This window comes from Carassius carassius, chromosome 12 (genome assembly GCF_963082965.1).
Source record: "Carassius carassius chromosome 12, fCarCar2.1, whole genome shotgun sequence".
Classification (NCBI taxonomy): domain Eukaryota; kingdom Metazoa; phylum Chordata; class Actinopteri; order Cypriniformes; family Cyprinidae; genus Carassius; species Carassius carassius.
In genome coordinates this window covers 31,878,185-31,894,934 of record NC_081766.1, presented here as the reverse complement: position 1 = coordinate 31,894,934, position 16,750 = coordinate 31,878,185, and the positions used below count along the sequence as shown (strand labels likewise).

Here is a 16,750-nt window from a genome sequence, read left to right as displayed (position 1 = left end):
AATTCAGAATGATGACAATTATTCATAATTCTATCACTTATTTTTGGATATCAAAACTAAATGTGTTACATAAAGCAAACTTTGTTGATTAACTTGCAAAAATAGTTATAATTCACTACAAACTGCTTTCTGCTCACTGATCTCTAGATTACAGATATATTATATGAAAGTAGTGTTTCCGCAATTTTTTAAATCAGCATGTGTGCTATTTTTGGGTCGTGTCCTACTAGTTTACGAAACAAATTCAAAAGAGCACAGCTTCAAAAACTTTTATTTCAAAACGCCTTATTTGTATTATTTATTGGAGAAAATAAATGAAAATAATTCTGTGGTCAAAGAGAGTGAAAGGAGCTCCAGAGCAGTCTGGCAGATGGCAGACCAAGGGTGAGACAGGAAGAGGGGGAATGGGTTTATTTTAGGCTTTAGTAGTTTTATGCGCAAGCTGTCTGCAGCAGCCATATTTTATGAACCTTCTCTCAAGTGGCTTATCAGTGCTGTCTTCATGATGTCATTTAGCTGAGGCTAGCTGTCTTCACCCTATTTTACAAGTCTAGTGCAAAGTTCTGCTGATGTGATCTGGTTTTTACTTTCTAACTGGGGCCAAGATGACTTTCAGTCATTATAGGAGGCATGGTTACACAATTCATGTTAAACAAACCCCTGCAAATTTGCAGTTCACGGTCACACACTGGTAAATGAGGGTTGCAGACAAAATGGATATATGTGTGTCAACATAGAGCCAGTAAGGTTGGTAAACATGGTACAGTTACAATAAGTGCAAGAACAGCAGATACAGATGTGAGGTCCCTTGTGAAAAAAGCACACTTTAGCATGAGAGTAGCATCAGGATCTTTTACAGAGAGTACTTATTATGTATATGATATACTAAAAGAATATTCGGTAATACTTTATTTTAAGGAATGGATAATTACATGTAAGTAACCCTATCCTAACCCTAACCATATTGTACGTGCTGTACATGTAGTCAATTAATATTAAACAGTACTCAAATGTATAATCACACTGTAAAAAGGACACCTTAAAATAAAGTGTAACCAAATATAATTTAGTGCAAAATGAATGTTATGTTTTCAGGACACTTAATTGCATATTAATTGCAATTAAAAGCAAATGTATTATATTTTAGATTTCTATTACATGCAATTGAACTTAAGATTGCTTTTTTGATTCACTTAAGTACACCTTTGTTACTTCATAATTGCCTCTATATTGTCTTTGAAATAAAAGTTCAAGTGTACTTCCAAATGTACTGAAAAGCATTTATAGCAAATTAAAATATACTTTAAAGTAATTTCTATTGAAACTTTAATTAAACATTTGCAATGACGAAGTTGCAATTTAGTACATTTAAAATGTATTAACTTTACATGTAACACTAACTAACAATAGTTTAAATTAATTATAAGTACTTTACAAATTATAATCGTAATTACAAGTTATAAGTAGTTTACCTGTTATACAGTATTTGTTAGTCAACATATAAAATGAGTGCAATTCTTAACCCTTTAGAACCTAAAGCTAAAATTGGCCGTTTTCACTCATTTTGTTTTTTTGAGTATAAAATTAGAACATAATGTGGTATCTTCAAGTGTAAGGTGTCATTTTTTTCAGAAAATTATAGGCTTTCAGGAAATTACAGTTATTGTACATTATTTTGTGTAATGAGTTAGTAAATAGAATTTAAATAGACAAAAAAATTAAAAACGGGAAGAAATTGTACTGGTTTTTATTTAGAAAAAATCTGAAAACTCATGATCGAAAGAATCTAATGCCTCAATCTTGAAAAAGGAACTATAATACAAATATACAAGTCTTTTTGAGACACTGGATTGCACAGTTTTCACTCAGGAGCCATTTGTTGTACTCCAGTCCTCCAGGCGTTTTTGGATCCTTCAATCCAGTCATTTAAATGTGGTGCTCTCTGAAGCAGTTCCTGTCTAACTGCAAGCATAATCCCACATCACATTCCTGGCACTTCCATGGGGTGCTCCTTTTGCATCGTATGCAACTCTGTGAAATGTCTTGAGTATCACTCACAGGAACAGGCAGTTGATCGCATCTCTCTCGAGCTGCCATCCAGGGGAACACCTGTGAGCTCCTGAAAGTTTTGCCGTGTCATGAGCTTATCATGGTGGATGGCACACATCTCTTTGTGTAAAATGAAGCTGTTGGTCACTGCAATGTCCAGGAAGTGCTGGAAAATGGTCACATATGACTTGTTTTATGGGGCACCGACTTTGTTCTAAGCATCTTGTTGGAGGTGTCAAGTCCCCCCATGTACTTACTGTACAGCTACAGCAGCGACCACTGCCCCGGCCCCTCTGAGATGGTGTGTTCGATGTAGATGGCCCATTTGCTTCTTCATAGATAACTGGAGTAAGCCACACTGAAAAGAAAGGGAAAAAAACAGCAGCATGTATTACAAACTCACTATATATGTACATAAAAATACTTTTCATTATGAAGCAATCTATTAGTAAGAGAAAATTTGTACAAATAATATATAAATATATAATAATATAATAAATAAATAACTATAAAAATAATACAATAAAATAATAAAAATAAAGCCTGCAGTTACTTACATTTGCATACACACAATCACACACACATACATGCACCTACACACACACACACACGCAAATATACAGATATAGACATAAATGCATGCATGCACAAAGTCACGCAAGCGCGTACACACACACATTTGCATACACATCATAGACTGTATAAGATACACACATGCACACAGTGTTGGGAAGGTTACTTTGGAAATGTAATAGGTTACAGATTACAAGTTACCCTGTTTAAAATGTAATAGTAGTGTAACTTTTTCAATTATTAAAGTAATGTAACTAATTACTTTTGAGTACTTTTTGATTACTTTTCTAAATTTGTGAAAATTAAAGAATAATAAATAAAAGCATATACATCAACTTAAATACAGTTATCTAATAAGCATGTGACGTATTCTGTGTAATAAACTCCTGAAACATTGGTGTTTTTTTTTAACTGCTGTCTCTTTGTATATGATGATAGTTTTCTCAAAATAAGTAAAATGCACATGAAGTGACACAGAGCAGTTCTAGAAATTATGTTTATGTGCTCGTGTACTCCTATATTGAGATGGCAGAGGTTGAAAACACTGCGAGCTTCAGTAGGCTTATGTGTAGTAAATGAAACCATGTCTTTGCCATTAATTTGCAGTAGGGGCGGACTGGGAAAAAAAATCAGACTGGAAAATTCAAACTCATACAAACAAATTCATGGACAAAACTATTTTTTGTATGGACCTGACATAAAAAAGGTTTGAATCTTTAATTTGGGGACATGCAAAATAATTAAAAGTTCTCTCCTGAACTGCACCTTCACTTCCATTTTTCTCTTCAGTCTCTTTATTTTGCCCTGTTATCCATCTCTCTCATGACTTTAATACTCAAGATTGAACAAAACTATACTTTACAATACAATACTCTACAATACTACAATATCTTTATAGAAAAATCCTAATACTGTACACGAGTCATGTTTTTCCCTTACAAAAAATTACCATGCTTTTACTAGCCTATATAAAAGTAAAATAACCTTTTTTTTTCAAGTGGATTTGTATTTATTTTTAAATAAATACATTTGTAAAATAATTTTACATTTTTGGTTACCACAGTTAAACAATAGTAACCATTTTCTCTGGATTTATAGTTAAATATTAAAATGTAAATTTTCGTAAGGGTTGTGTTGTTGTCTGTCGTAGCTCCCCCTAAACCTATAAAAAAAAAATCTGAATTTTTTTTTCAGCTAAATTACTACTGTAACATTACAACAGATAATAATGATGTCCTTTATATAGTATTTTGAGTGATGACTGATGAGCAACGTGCTGCTGCTTGATTAATTAAATAAAAAAACTAAGACAAAAAAGTATCTTTACAGATGAAACTGACCTGAAACCCTGAACAGGAGTTCTGCTTCTCTGCTCTATTCTCTCTCTCTCTCTCTCTCTCTCTCTCTCTCTCTCGCATTGATTACTCGGAGTCTGAAACCGTTTGGCGGAGGCGCGGAGAGCGCGCGAGTCATGACTAACACTTCATGACTTATTAGAGATTTAATTATCAAATGGCGGATTCGCAAATGATCGCTTTAGTACATTCGGCAGGCAATTATACAATAATGATATTACATAGTGGGGCAAAATCGGCTGCCAGGCCACCGGGAATTGTCCCGGTTCTCCCGGTGTCCAGTCCGCACCTGATTTCCACAGACACGCAGAATGTGCAAGTTATATATCGCATTTTTGGGGCTTTATATTAACAGACACTGTGTACTGACCTACTTTTGATTTAGTCATCCAAAATGTGGCATATTCCGTCCGCGTTAGGCATTCTGTTTTTATGACTGGATTCTAGAACCAGACTGTATTTCCGCATCCCAGAAATTATCAGGGCGGTATGTCTCAGAATAGTCAGTGCAATTTGGGAAAGAAATCAGTTAAATCTGTATGTGGATGTGTGTAAATATTCAAATGTAATCCCCTTTGTAATCGTTAAAAATTTCATAAGTAACTGTAATTTAATTACTCATTTTTTCTTAGTAACTGTAACTAATTACAGTTACAATAATTTTGTAATTAAATTATGTAACGCCGTTACATGTAACTAGTTACTCCCCAACACTGCATGCACACAGATACACACAAACAGATATACACACACACACACACACACACACACACATATATGATATACACATGCACACATTAGCAGTAGCACACACAAACACACATAAACATATGCACACATGCATGCACTTACACAAACATATATATAACGTTACACATACACGCACACATTCGCATACACACACACGCACCTTTACTTACTTACACACACACACACAGAGAGAGATATGTCCATGCACTTACATACACAATTATGTATGCATGCACACGCACCCATACACATAACGCTAACGTTACATAAGCAAATATGAACGCATGCATGCATGCACATATGCACTTACACGTGTGTGCAACCAGTGTTGGGGAGTAACTAGTTACATGTAACGGCGTTACGTAATTTAATTACAAAATTATTGTAACTGTAATTAGTTACAGTTACTAAGAAAAAATGAGTAATTAAATTACAGTTACTTATGAAATTTTTTACGATTACAAAGGTGATTACATTTGAATATTTACACACATCCACATACAGATTTAACTGATTTCTTTCCCAAATTGCACTGACTATTCTGAGACATACGCCCTAATAATTTCCGGGATGCGGAAATACAGTCTGGTTCGTAGAATCCAGTCATAAAAACGGAATGCCTAATGCGGACGGAATATGCCACATTTTGGATGACTAAATCAAAAGTAGGTCAGTACACTTGAATCAAAACATGACATCGACTAGTGTCTGTGAATATTAAGCCCCAAAAATGCAATATATGACTCCTGCACGTTCTGCGTGTCTGTGGAAATCAGGCGTGGACTGGACACAGGGAGAACCGGGACAATTCCCGGTGACCTGGCAGCCGATTTTGCCCCACTATTTAATATCATTATTGTATAATTGCCTTCCGAATGTACTAAAGCGATCATTTGCGAATCCGCCATTTGATAATTAAATCTCTAATAAGTCATGAATTGTTAGTCATGACTCGCGCGCTCTCCGCGCCTCCGCCAAACGGTTTGGATCAGACTCAGAGTAATCAACGCGAGAGAGAGAGAGAGAGAGAGAGAGAAAATAGAGTGTACTGCTGGAGCAGAGAAGCAGAACTACTGTTCAGGGTTTCAGGTCAGTTTCATCTGTAAAGATGCTTTTTTTGTCTTTGTTTTTTTAATCAAGCAGCAGCACGTTGCTCATCAGTCATCACTCAAAATACTATATAAAGGACATCATTATTATCTGTTGCAATGTTACAGTAGTAATTTAGCTGAAAAAAAAATTCTGATTTTTTTTTATAGCCTAGGTTTAGGGGGAGCTACGACAGACAACAACACAACCCTTACGAAAATTAACATTTAAATATTTAACTAAAAATCCAGAGAAAATGGCTACTATTGTTTAACTGTGATAACCAGTTTATGTCAGGTCCATACAAAAAATAGTTTTGTCCATGAATTTGTTTGTATGAGTTTGAATTTTCCAGTCTGAATTTTTTCCCCCTTCCGCCCCTCCTGTAAATTAATGGCAAAGACATGGTTTCATTTACTACACATAGGCCTACTGAAGCTCGCAGTGTTTTCAACCTCTGCCGCCTCAATATAGGAGTACACAAGCACATAAACATAATTTCTAGAACTGTTTTATGTCACTTTATGTGCATTTTACTTTTTTTGAGAAAACGATCATCATATACAGAGACAGCAGTTTCAAAAAAACACCAATGTTTCAGGAGTTTATTACACAGAATACGTCACATGCTTATTAGATAACTGTATTTAAGTTGATGTATATGCTTTCATTTATTATTCTTTAATTTTCACAAATTTAGAAAAGTAATCAAAAAGTACTCAAAAGTAATTAGTTACATTACTTTAATAAAGTAATTGAAAAAGTTACACTACTATTACATTTTAAACAGGGTAACTTGTAATCTGTAACCTATTACATTTCCAAAGTAACCTTCCCAACACTGTGTGCAACGCACATATAAGTGTGTGAAACAGTGTTTTTTCTAACAGAAACAGGGAGTCTGACTATTTTATTCATTTCTCATCGATTCATCAGAAAGAAACAAATAAATAAGCTTCACTTACCAATCCACGACTGGATCAAAACCAGTACACCTCCTCAGCGTCTGAATACAGACTCCGGGTCTGATGAATCATGTTCAGCCTCTTCCCAGGTGCAATCAGAGATCAAATCAATCGCCTCCTCTTGTGTAAAACCTTTTTTCGCCATGTTTTTGTTCGTTTTTGTTTATATTTCACACTCTCAAACTTTCAAACCTGCTGCGCTCCGTATCTCCCGCTTCAACTCCGCCCTTCCCCCTCTCCCCGAAAGCTGCTGTGATTTGCTGCTGGAAAGCATGCAGTTACCGTACTAAGCTGTATATTGTCTTAAAGCGCAAAGGTCTTATATCAGACTTATATATTCTTTTCATAGTGCAAATGGTTGCTGAGTTATGAAAACATTAATACCGCATGGTAAATTGTGTCGGCGCCGACACGTTCGGTTTTAAAGGGTTAAACAAAATGACAAAAGAATCTCAAAATTTAATGGTTTAAATGTACTTTAAAGTAAAATAAGTGCAGTTACTTAAAATTAACTACACTACTTGCATACATTCAGTAAAATTAAGGGTTTATGTTTTTTCACATTAGGTTACTATCCATTAAAAACATTTACTTAATGCAAATATACTGTACATATATACAGTATAAAGTATGCTCTAAATATACAGATACAGATAAATATACAGATGTTCATCTACATGAAGGACAGCTTAAGGGAATTTCATAGCTCTAATAATGAACATTTTTACTGAATAATTAATGTAAGTGCTTTAAACAAATACAAGCTTCACATTTCTGTTTTAAAACTCTCTAGTATGTTGGCCTGGTTTACTTCTATTCTAAATGTGCTACTACAAACAGAGAAGATTTTAAATTATGATTCGCAGTGACCAGTATGCATTATGTCACAAAAAGCCATCATCAGAGCTTGTGTTCAGTGTTTTGAATGCAGCAACATTTATTTAGGAAGCTTTCTAAATGAGTGCTGTGGTAAATATAAGTGGATGTGGGTTTTCTAAAAAATATCAGTTATTCTCTGTTCCTGGTGGGTGTAGAAACGGACATTTGGACATTCTTGAGGGAATGCGATTAAACGCTATACAGAATCACTTTAACACCTTACTGAAACAACAGAGAGCTTGTGTTGAACAAAAATCTTAAATTATATTTAAATTAAACAACATGGGCTCATCTTTTAATTTTTTTTAAGTTTTAAGTTTAAAAATACAGCTGTTGAATTTCTATGCTGATTGGAATTAGCAATTAGCCTCTGCTATCCCGTTTCCTCAATTCCTGATCAAAACAAGTGTGTCATCCTGAGAAAGAGCTTTTCTTAACCAATTACTGCTATGCTTGGCTACACTGGGTTGGGATTCTTGGTTGAGGAAGTTGGTTGGATTTGACCCGTTTGGGTCAAAAAACCTTTATAATCGTGATGGGTTTGGAATGTGAAGGAGAGCATGAACGTCACGCAAGTTCAAACGCAAACAGTTTTGTTTGTGCTGATATTACTTTGCCTATCTGTGTTTGCGGCACTCATGACAGAAATATGTGTGGAAAATACAAGAAAAATCAAAGCAGAGAAGAGAGAGAACTTATAAACTGACTGCAGTGAGGAGTTTGTTCTTATAAAGAAGGTGTTTTTACAACACCATTTTCAACTAAAAACAGATTAATGCGTTTTGGCCATTCATTTACATAACAACAGCATTTTGGGGGCCTGAAAATGCAAAGGTTTTGAAAACAGGTATCAAATTGCAAATTGCAAATTGTTTTTGAAAATGGATACCATTATCATCACTGAGTAAACTACAAAAACGTAAATTCGTGAATACGGTGATGTCATGCACATCCATATTATATCTTCAGTCTATAAGTATGTGCACAGGTGCATAGTGCTTCTTTACAAAGTTACATCACTATCTACTGGCCTGTCATAATAATATAGCATTTTTAACTGTGTTCGCAGATGTGAATGGGAACCATTTTGACAGTGTTGTCGTCTGTATGCACAACATTTAAAAAATGCAAAGGAAAACCTTTCTGTTTTTAATACTGCCACAGTCTTCAGTTGGAGTCCCCATGAACTCCACCAGAGGGCACTCCACCCCTGACTGTTGCCAGTCTACCCCGGACTTCATTTCTCATAACCGCAGCCTAGATACTCATTATCGGACTCCACCTGTTTCCAATAAGGATGACTATGAAGGATGCACTCACAGTTTCTGTGTTTTCTTGCCTTGCCTTACCTTGCCTTCGTGTTTTTGACCATGGATTGTTTACCTTGTTTTTGATCGTTTGCTGCCTGGCCTGACCATTGCCTGTTTATTGGATTAATCTTTTGTCTGCCCTGGATTATACCTGTTTGCTGGTTTTTGGCCCTGCCAATGTTGACCACTCTTAAAATAAAATAAAACTCTGTTGTCACACCTCCGATGTTGCAGAATATTCAGCCACACCCAGATCCAGCAGCTTTGAGTTTTTCTTTTTTTTTCTTAGAGGAATTAACAACGAAAACATTTGTTTGTCATATAATTACCCTTAAGTCCTTAGGTCTAATATCCATCATTTACCGCTGTCATTTTTCCTCTTTTCCTCCACTTCTTACTTTTTTCCGCATCTGGCTGCCAGAAGGATATGTCCTCTTCATGTTTAAATTAGCAAATACACAAGTAAGCGTTGTGCCAGTTTGAAATGCCTGCTGACACATCACGAGGAAAAATTAAGCACATCCACAGTAACACGAGAGGGGTCCCTCTAAGGGGGATGCAGATGTATGGCTCCGTTATATTAATAATGACATTTTCGATTGTTCAAATGGTCAGCTGTCGGGGGTCCCCTCAAAATATGAAGCCCCAGGCAATTGCCTATTGCTACGCCTCTGCTCTGGCTTCGCCTTGTCCCTTTATCCCTCTGGATCCGTTGGACTCCTCCCTCCCCTCGGCTCCACCTTGGTTCTCTGTCACTGTCCTCCAGATCTTCGCCTGTGCCTCAGTCGCCTGAGCCATCTGCTCCATCATGGTCCTCTCTCTGCCCTGGGCTCCTCTTCTACCGGCTGATCTCCATCAATCGGGGCCCCTCTATTTCTGGTTATTCTTGCTTCTCAGTAAATGTTAACCTTTTGATTATTATTACTGTTGTCTGTGTTGTTCTGTGAGAGATTTTAATTTCCAACCCATTTTGGCTGAGTTGACACTAGTTGCTAAAAGTCAGTCTGTAGATTTTCAGCAGCTGAAGGATTTCACAGAAAATTGTGTAGTGCATGTATGACAGGTGCAGGCTTTTTATTTTATTTTTTTCTTCAGGCTATGATTCCAGCAAGCCTGAGGATTTCAAACATGTTTTGGTATGTTTTGAAATGTGTATTTTAAGCCGATATTACACATATATGGTGGTGCATGATTCTTTACAGTTTAGGCTTTATGCTGAAAATCACAGAAACAAACTGGAAAACAGGTTTCATTGTATCTGGAACTGATGGCAATATCTATGGACTTTTTAGCTAGTTCTATTTGTTGTTAAAAATTTATTCCAATATATTAATATCCAAAAGAAGAAAATAACCTTTGGGATATCAATCTGTGTATGTGATAGACATCTTGAGTAAAACAGCTCTATATTTAAAGAAACACATACAAAAGACCCGAACCAGAAGCGATGTGACCTGTTTTACACAATATTGAAGTTTGTTGCACATAACCCACAGAACAAAATGTCTGGTAGTGTGTGATCATTTAGTGTACGATGTCCACTTTTTCACTTTACCATTTACAAATTTGGCAAGTGTATGACACCTAGTGTTTTAAAATCAGTTTTTAAAATTGGAAAAAAAAGAGAAGAAAAGTTTTTAACTTGCTAAGAGGTTAACTGAAAACACAAAGTAAGGGAAATGTTTGATGTAACCATTTTCATTCATTTTTTCACCAGACTTAATTTTTTTTGGAGAAAGGTGTTTTTTAGAAATCATCTAGAAAGTTTTTTATCCTTGCACACGATGAACCTCAGAAAATCAGATTGTATTTCATTTGCATTTCAGCTCTCATGTAATTCCTCAAGTATGGTGCTGCATTCCACTCATAAATGCAGAGAGCCGTTTCATGAATAAACATGGGAAGCATGTCATCTTAATCATGCTTCTACCGTTGCTACTCATAACTAATGCACATTGCTCACCTAATGATGTGAAATATTGCAGAGATGAGGAGTTCATTATAAATGGCGACTGCCAAGTAGCGAGGCTCGTGGAAAGCGGAGGGAACGGTCCTTACAGCATAGCACAAATAGACGCCCCACAGCAGGAACAGGAACTCCGCTGGAACAGGAACACAAGGAGACACAGCACAGGCCCGTCACTAATTATTTAGAGTGTCAAGTCTGGGAATGCCAGCTGAAAAGATGTGATTTCACACTGCCTGAAAGGCTGTTTCCCCTCACTCTGTCCTTTGCTGCATCACTCAAGTAACACCCAGTCGACAGAGCATGAACATCTTGAAGGTGGTGTTTGAAACAACAACGTTACAAATCCAAATAGAATTTGCTTAATCTTTAAACTCCATAATCATACCATACATTTATATATTTGGTAACACTTTAGTATAGGACCAATTCTCACTATTAACTACTTGCTTATTATAATGCTTATTACTAGCATATTAGCTGTTTATTAGCACTTATAAAGAACATTTTAATATCTTATTCTGCATGACCGTATTTTAAGATCCCTTGATCCACACCATACCTTGTTTATGTTTATGCCTCAACCTGTGCTCCAACCAATATGCTCGTATAGGTCATTTGTCCAAATCCCTGAAATACGACCCATCAGAGCGTATACTACAATTGCGCCCCTATCGGCAAAAGGTCGTTTTCATATTAATGTTTTGTACTCTTTTATTTGCACTCTGATTTGCGTTTCGTGTAGCTCAGTTGGTAGATTATCGCGTTATACCTTGATATGTAATCATGCTATCATGGGTTCGATCCCAGGGAACGGCTAGCACGAAAATGTATATGCTCAATAAATCATAATTTAGCATGATTTCTGTGAGGGTTAGGTTTAGGGGTGGGGTTAGGTGTGGTCATTCAAACGAATAAGCCACCTAGGAAAATATGTAGGAATTACTGTGAGATCGGTGTCAAAAGTCCACACATTGCATTTAAATAAACGTTCGTTTTGATTGGTGATGACGTTATACGTCATTTCATGACGACAGATGCAATGCGATACTGTCATTATTTTTACGCCCGCTAGAGGCCGCTTAACTTTAAAACGTAAATATAGGTCGTAATAAGGTGCTTGCACATACGAACTATATATTTGTTTTTTTGTTGGAGGACAGGCTCTTATGTCTACATATTTTTTATTCAGTTTTATTTTAGTTTCACTTATTTTTGTAAAATAGCTTAAACATGCCTTAGCTACTGGCTAAATTATAATTAAAAGTTGTTTATTTTTTATTTTATTTTAAGTAACACAATTTTTAATTATTATTATTATTTCATGATTTTAGTTTTAGTTAACTATACTAAACCAGTGCTAATGGAAAATTTTACCCCAAAATGAAAATGTTTACCATGCTCCCCCCCAACAAAATGAACAAAATAAAAAAATAAGAGAACTGAGACACCAAAATTTGCAAGTATAGCTTATGTCTTTGTCCTTCTGAAATAATACAAGTTAGAATGACTTTGTTTGTGTGCACGAAAAGGTGTCATGAGTTTTCAGGCTGTCTCCATTGCAGTTCCTCCTGTGCTTCATAAAATATTTGTTTCTGGTTTTTAAATCGAATGACATTTTTAATTGGGCCACTGTCTGTATTTTGCTTTCCAATGCTGGTTATGGTAGAATAAGCATAAGCATATGAACTGACCAGCAGCCATCATGTAGTCCCAACTGTCCATCAGGCACATGCTGAACTGCAGGCCCTCTGGGGTCAAACCGATGTCGATGAGGGCGTCATGGGTGTCAGGGCTCTGGCATACGGCTGAAGTCCATGCCACAAGGAACCACACGACCACCAACAAAATCACAGCAAGCAGACGCAGAACCCTCCAGCTGGTCATGTACGGGATCCTCTGGGCGGTGCGGGATAGGAACACCTTTAAAACCCTTGGTATGAGAAACAAGGACAGGACACAAATATAAAAGTCGTCAACTAAAGCAACACGTTTTTCTCATGCAGACTTCAGCAGAAACATGATTGTTTACAGTGAAGTTGGCAGCATTATCTGTACCTGTACAGTTTCAGAATCACTGTTCCATAGACGATGGTAAATCCGAGCAAACGCACCCATCTCAGGAGAATACACCGGAAAACACTTGGATTAAAATACTGTATCATAACCTGGTGATACAAAGATAAAAATGAAAAGTTAGTAAGTTGACTAATCACTGAATTTCTATGGCATTCATTTGTAATTGTGATAAGAAGAACACATCAGTTTCACTGATGCTTTTCAGTAAACAGAAAGTAGCTAACCCAGTCTCTTGAAACCTGTCAAGAATATGTCATATTGCACATTAAAAATCAAAATAAAGTAGTATGGAATTATGTTTTGCTAAAAGAAAAGGAAACCTACTTTTAGAAGCATATTCACTCAGATTTCCACTACAAATTCTCATTACTGTAATGTGAAAAATACATATATATATATATATATATATATACACATACATATATTTGCTGTCATAATGAAAGTCCACTCCGGTCAATCAATAAACATCTTGTGAAGCAAAAAAATAAATGTTTGTAAGAAACAAATCCATCATTAAGACATTTTTTAACTTCCAACTGAGTGCTTTATCCATAATATTGCTTCCTTCAGTGAAAAAGTTGTCTGGTCTGAATCAGGACAGAAATATGCACAGATTACAATATGCACTGTTTACAAGGCAAAACAGTTCTAAACAAATATGTGTGTGAATTTTGATTTGAGAGGACAACGGGGGTGGACTTTTTCACTGGAGGAAGCGTATTTATGGATTATGGACTTGTATTTTTGCAACAGTATAAAGTTAAAACTAGTTATAACTTGATTATAGATTTTTTTTTCTTACAAGCACACAGGTATTTACTTCACAAGACCTTAACTGATGGACTGGAGTGGTGTGGATGACTTGTGGATTATTGTGATATTTTTATCAGCTGTTTGGACTCTGATTCTGACGGCACCCATTCACTGCAGAGCATGGGATGGAGTGCTACATTTATCAAAATCTGTTTTGATGAAGAAACAAAATCATCTACATCTTGGATGGCCTGAAGATGGGTAAATTTTCAGCAAATTGTAATTTTTTGGGAGAACTGTTCTTTTAATTGTTACAATAATTTAATAAAGCAACAGCATTAATGACATTTAAAATAAGCTACGTTTTCTAGACGCAAATGATTGCTTTACTTATTAAACTGAAATATGAAATAATTCATGACACTTGGCCAGATATAGTTGTAAATTATACAATCTTTGTATGCATTTTCCCATTCAAAGGCTGTGCGTGAAAATCAGTTCATTACTCGAAAACACATATTTCAAAACTACACAAAATATTATTATGTGTATGAATGAAGTATAAGAACAGGCTTTCTATATCGTCTTAGTTTAATCCTTGTTCTTTATCCTCCCAAGCCTGTGAAGTGCTCCCTGAATTCCTAATTATGTGTCGAGCCTGGTGTCCCTTTTGCTCTGTGCCTGTCTCATTTAAAGTAGCAGAATTAAATAAATAAATATTGGCGCAGACTGATGGAAAGATGCATCTGTTCTTGTGTCTCCCAGGAGAATCACCAGTACAGCTTTCCAATCCACAGTCATCCTCTTAAATGTGCAAACAGCAAAACGGTCCCTCCAGTATAATCAAAGAGCTCGCCATGTGCAGCTTCCAACCATGAGCAAGACTCAATTAGCAGCACTTCTCCTCTCAAATAAATAAATGAGCACATGCCTTTTTCACTCATTAGGAAAGTGAAAAGCTTGATGTACAGTAAGGTCATATTTTGATGAAATATACTAAACTGTCGACACATGAAACTACTCCACCACTAGAACAAAACTGGGGAAAATGCCTTTGTTATTTTATTGTCTTAGTTCTGATCATTCTCCATCTTATAAACCTGCCTTATACTAGGCTCATTGGCAATGCACAGATATGTTCGCCAGTAATCCTCAGCATTCTGGTTAGAAACGCTGTCCAGCTTGATCAGGCATCATGTTGATGCATGGCAAAATACTCATGCAGCCATTTTCAGCACCAAATGTCATCGCTGGTTTCTAGAAACTGGCTTAGAACAACTATATTCATCAAGCCTATTCTAATGTAAAAGCAGCAATGTTTCAAATGGATCCAGTTTATTAGAATAAAAAGAAGAAGAAGAAGAAAAGAAAGCTAAACTTGGTGTACAACCCTGGTATAACATATGGTATTAATGATTTATGAAATATATATGTTTTATTAGTCACACTTTATTTGAAGGTCCAGTTCTCACAATTAACTAACTATTAACTATGACTTTCGCCTGGTTCTCGCTTGGTTTCAAGTGCGTAGCGATGATTAGTGGTTGAAGCGCATAGTGCTGAAACCTTATTGTAAATGTTAGAATAGGCAAGGATCAGCATTCTTCACCTAAAAGTGATCAGGCAGACCAAACCGTAAATCGTAGAGACTTGAAAGTTGGAGAGATGGTAGTACTCACACTTACAACGTCACCAAGGCTTGCACCAATCGCCTTTGGAGGGATGGTACTCAGCTGCAGCTATCAAAAGAACGAAATTGCTCATATCTCCCAAACCATTAGTCGCAGGCTAAAGTGTCTTTTATTGTTGGAATCCATGCTTCTGAATATCAATAATTATCAAAAAAAGTTGAACTTTCGATTCCCCGTCGTGACAGGACACCAAAACTTTTGTAAGGGACAGAACCACTTTTGCTAAAGCACCTATAACTCTTGAATAGAAAGAGATATTTTTGCCAAACTTGGAACCAAGGGCTTAATCTGAGGTCAGAGTAAAAAAAGATTGGTGGTGATATGACAGGAAAAAGAAAATCATTTAAAATGCTATAACTATCTACCCGTTAGTCTGATTGACTTGAAAATTGATATGTTGATATCCAATGTGCCACAAGTGTCTATGATCACATTTGCATATCTCCAAAAATATGGCCGCCATTAGCCAATTAAATTTGAGCACCTATTAGACATGGTTAACAGAGGCCGATCGGAACGAAACTTTATGGGCATGTCTGACTAATGACCCTAAAGGTCTGTAAGAATTTCGAAAGGAATTGGCCAGAAGCACCCAGAACACAATTTCATGATCATCGTGCTCTTATTTTAGTGCAGTTGTCTCACAGCCACTGTCAAATATTGAGATAAACTTTATAAAGTATCATCTATTTATTTTAAATTGGTATTTTCTCCGAGACCCATCAGCAGGAATGATTCGGGACATTCTATGCTTAACGTGGCTTAATACATTAAAATTGTGTTTTTTTAAAAGACCAAACTCAGTAAACACATAATTAATAAAGCATCCTATTCACAGACAAGCAGGTTATGGGAGGAAAATCTGTGAATAGAATGCTTTATTAATAATTTGTTTACTGAGTTTGGTCTTTTTAAAACACTATTTTAATGCATAAGGATATGTTCTTTCACATTAAGCGTGTTAGAATGTCCCAATGATTCATTTGTGAATTTGACTGGTCCAGAAGATTAAACTTGCAGAAGCTAACATCTCATGTTTCAATAAATCAGACATAGTGAGTAAAATTAACAATAAACAACTGCATTATAATGAAGGCTTGGTAAAACTGCTCAGTGTTTTTTAGTTTTTAAACAACTTACTCATTCCTACTCCAACTAAACACACATTTCCTATTATGTATGTCTATGAAAGACGATCGAACCAATCCGAGTAGGTATGGGGCGGACGACACGTGCAACCCCTCCCCAGGTGCAGCCCCGCCTCGATCTGCAGGCTGCAGCCGGGTGTACT

General features: G+C 36.1%; 1 protein-coding gene across 1 annotated transcript in view; it reads right to left on the bottom strand.

Annotated features, from left to right (window-relative positions):
• The window catches only part of gpr158b (G protein-coupled receptor 158b), a 62,783-nt gene that overhangs the window by 21,222 nt on the left and 24,811 nt on the right, over window positions 1-16,750 (bottom strand). Inside the window, exons 6-8 of the mRNA XM_059564133.1 lie at window positions 12,995-13,104; window positions 12,631-12,869; window positions 10,934-11,072 (exon numbers count right to left, since the gene is read on the bottom strand). Coding sequence (XP_059420116.1) covers window positions 10,934-11,072; window positions 12,631-12,869; window positions 12,995-13,104 — 488 coding nt within the window. The remainder of the gene's footprint in view (window positions 1-10,933; window positions 11,073-12,630; window positions 12,870-12,994; window positions 13,105-16,750) is intronic.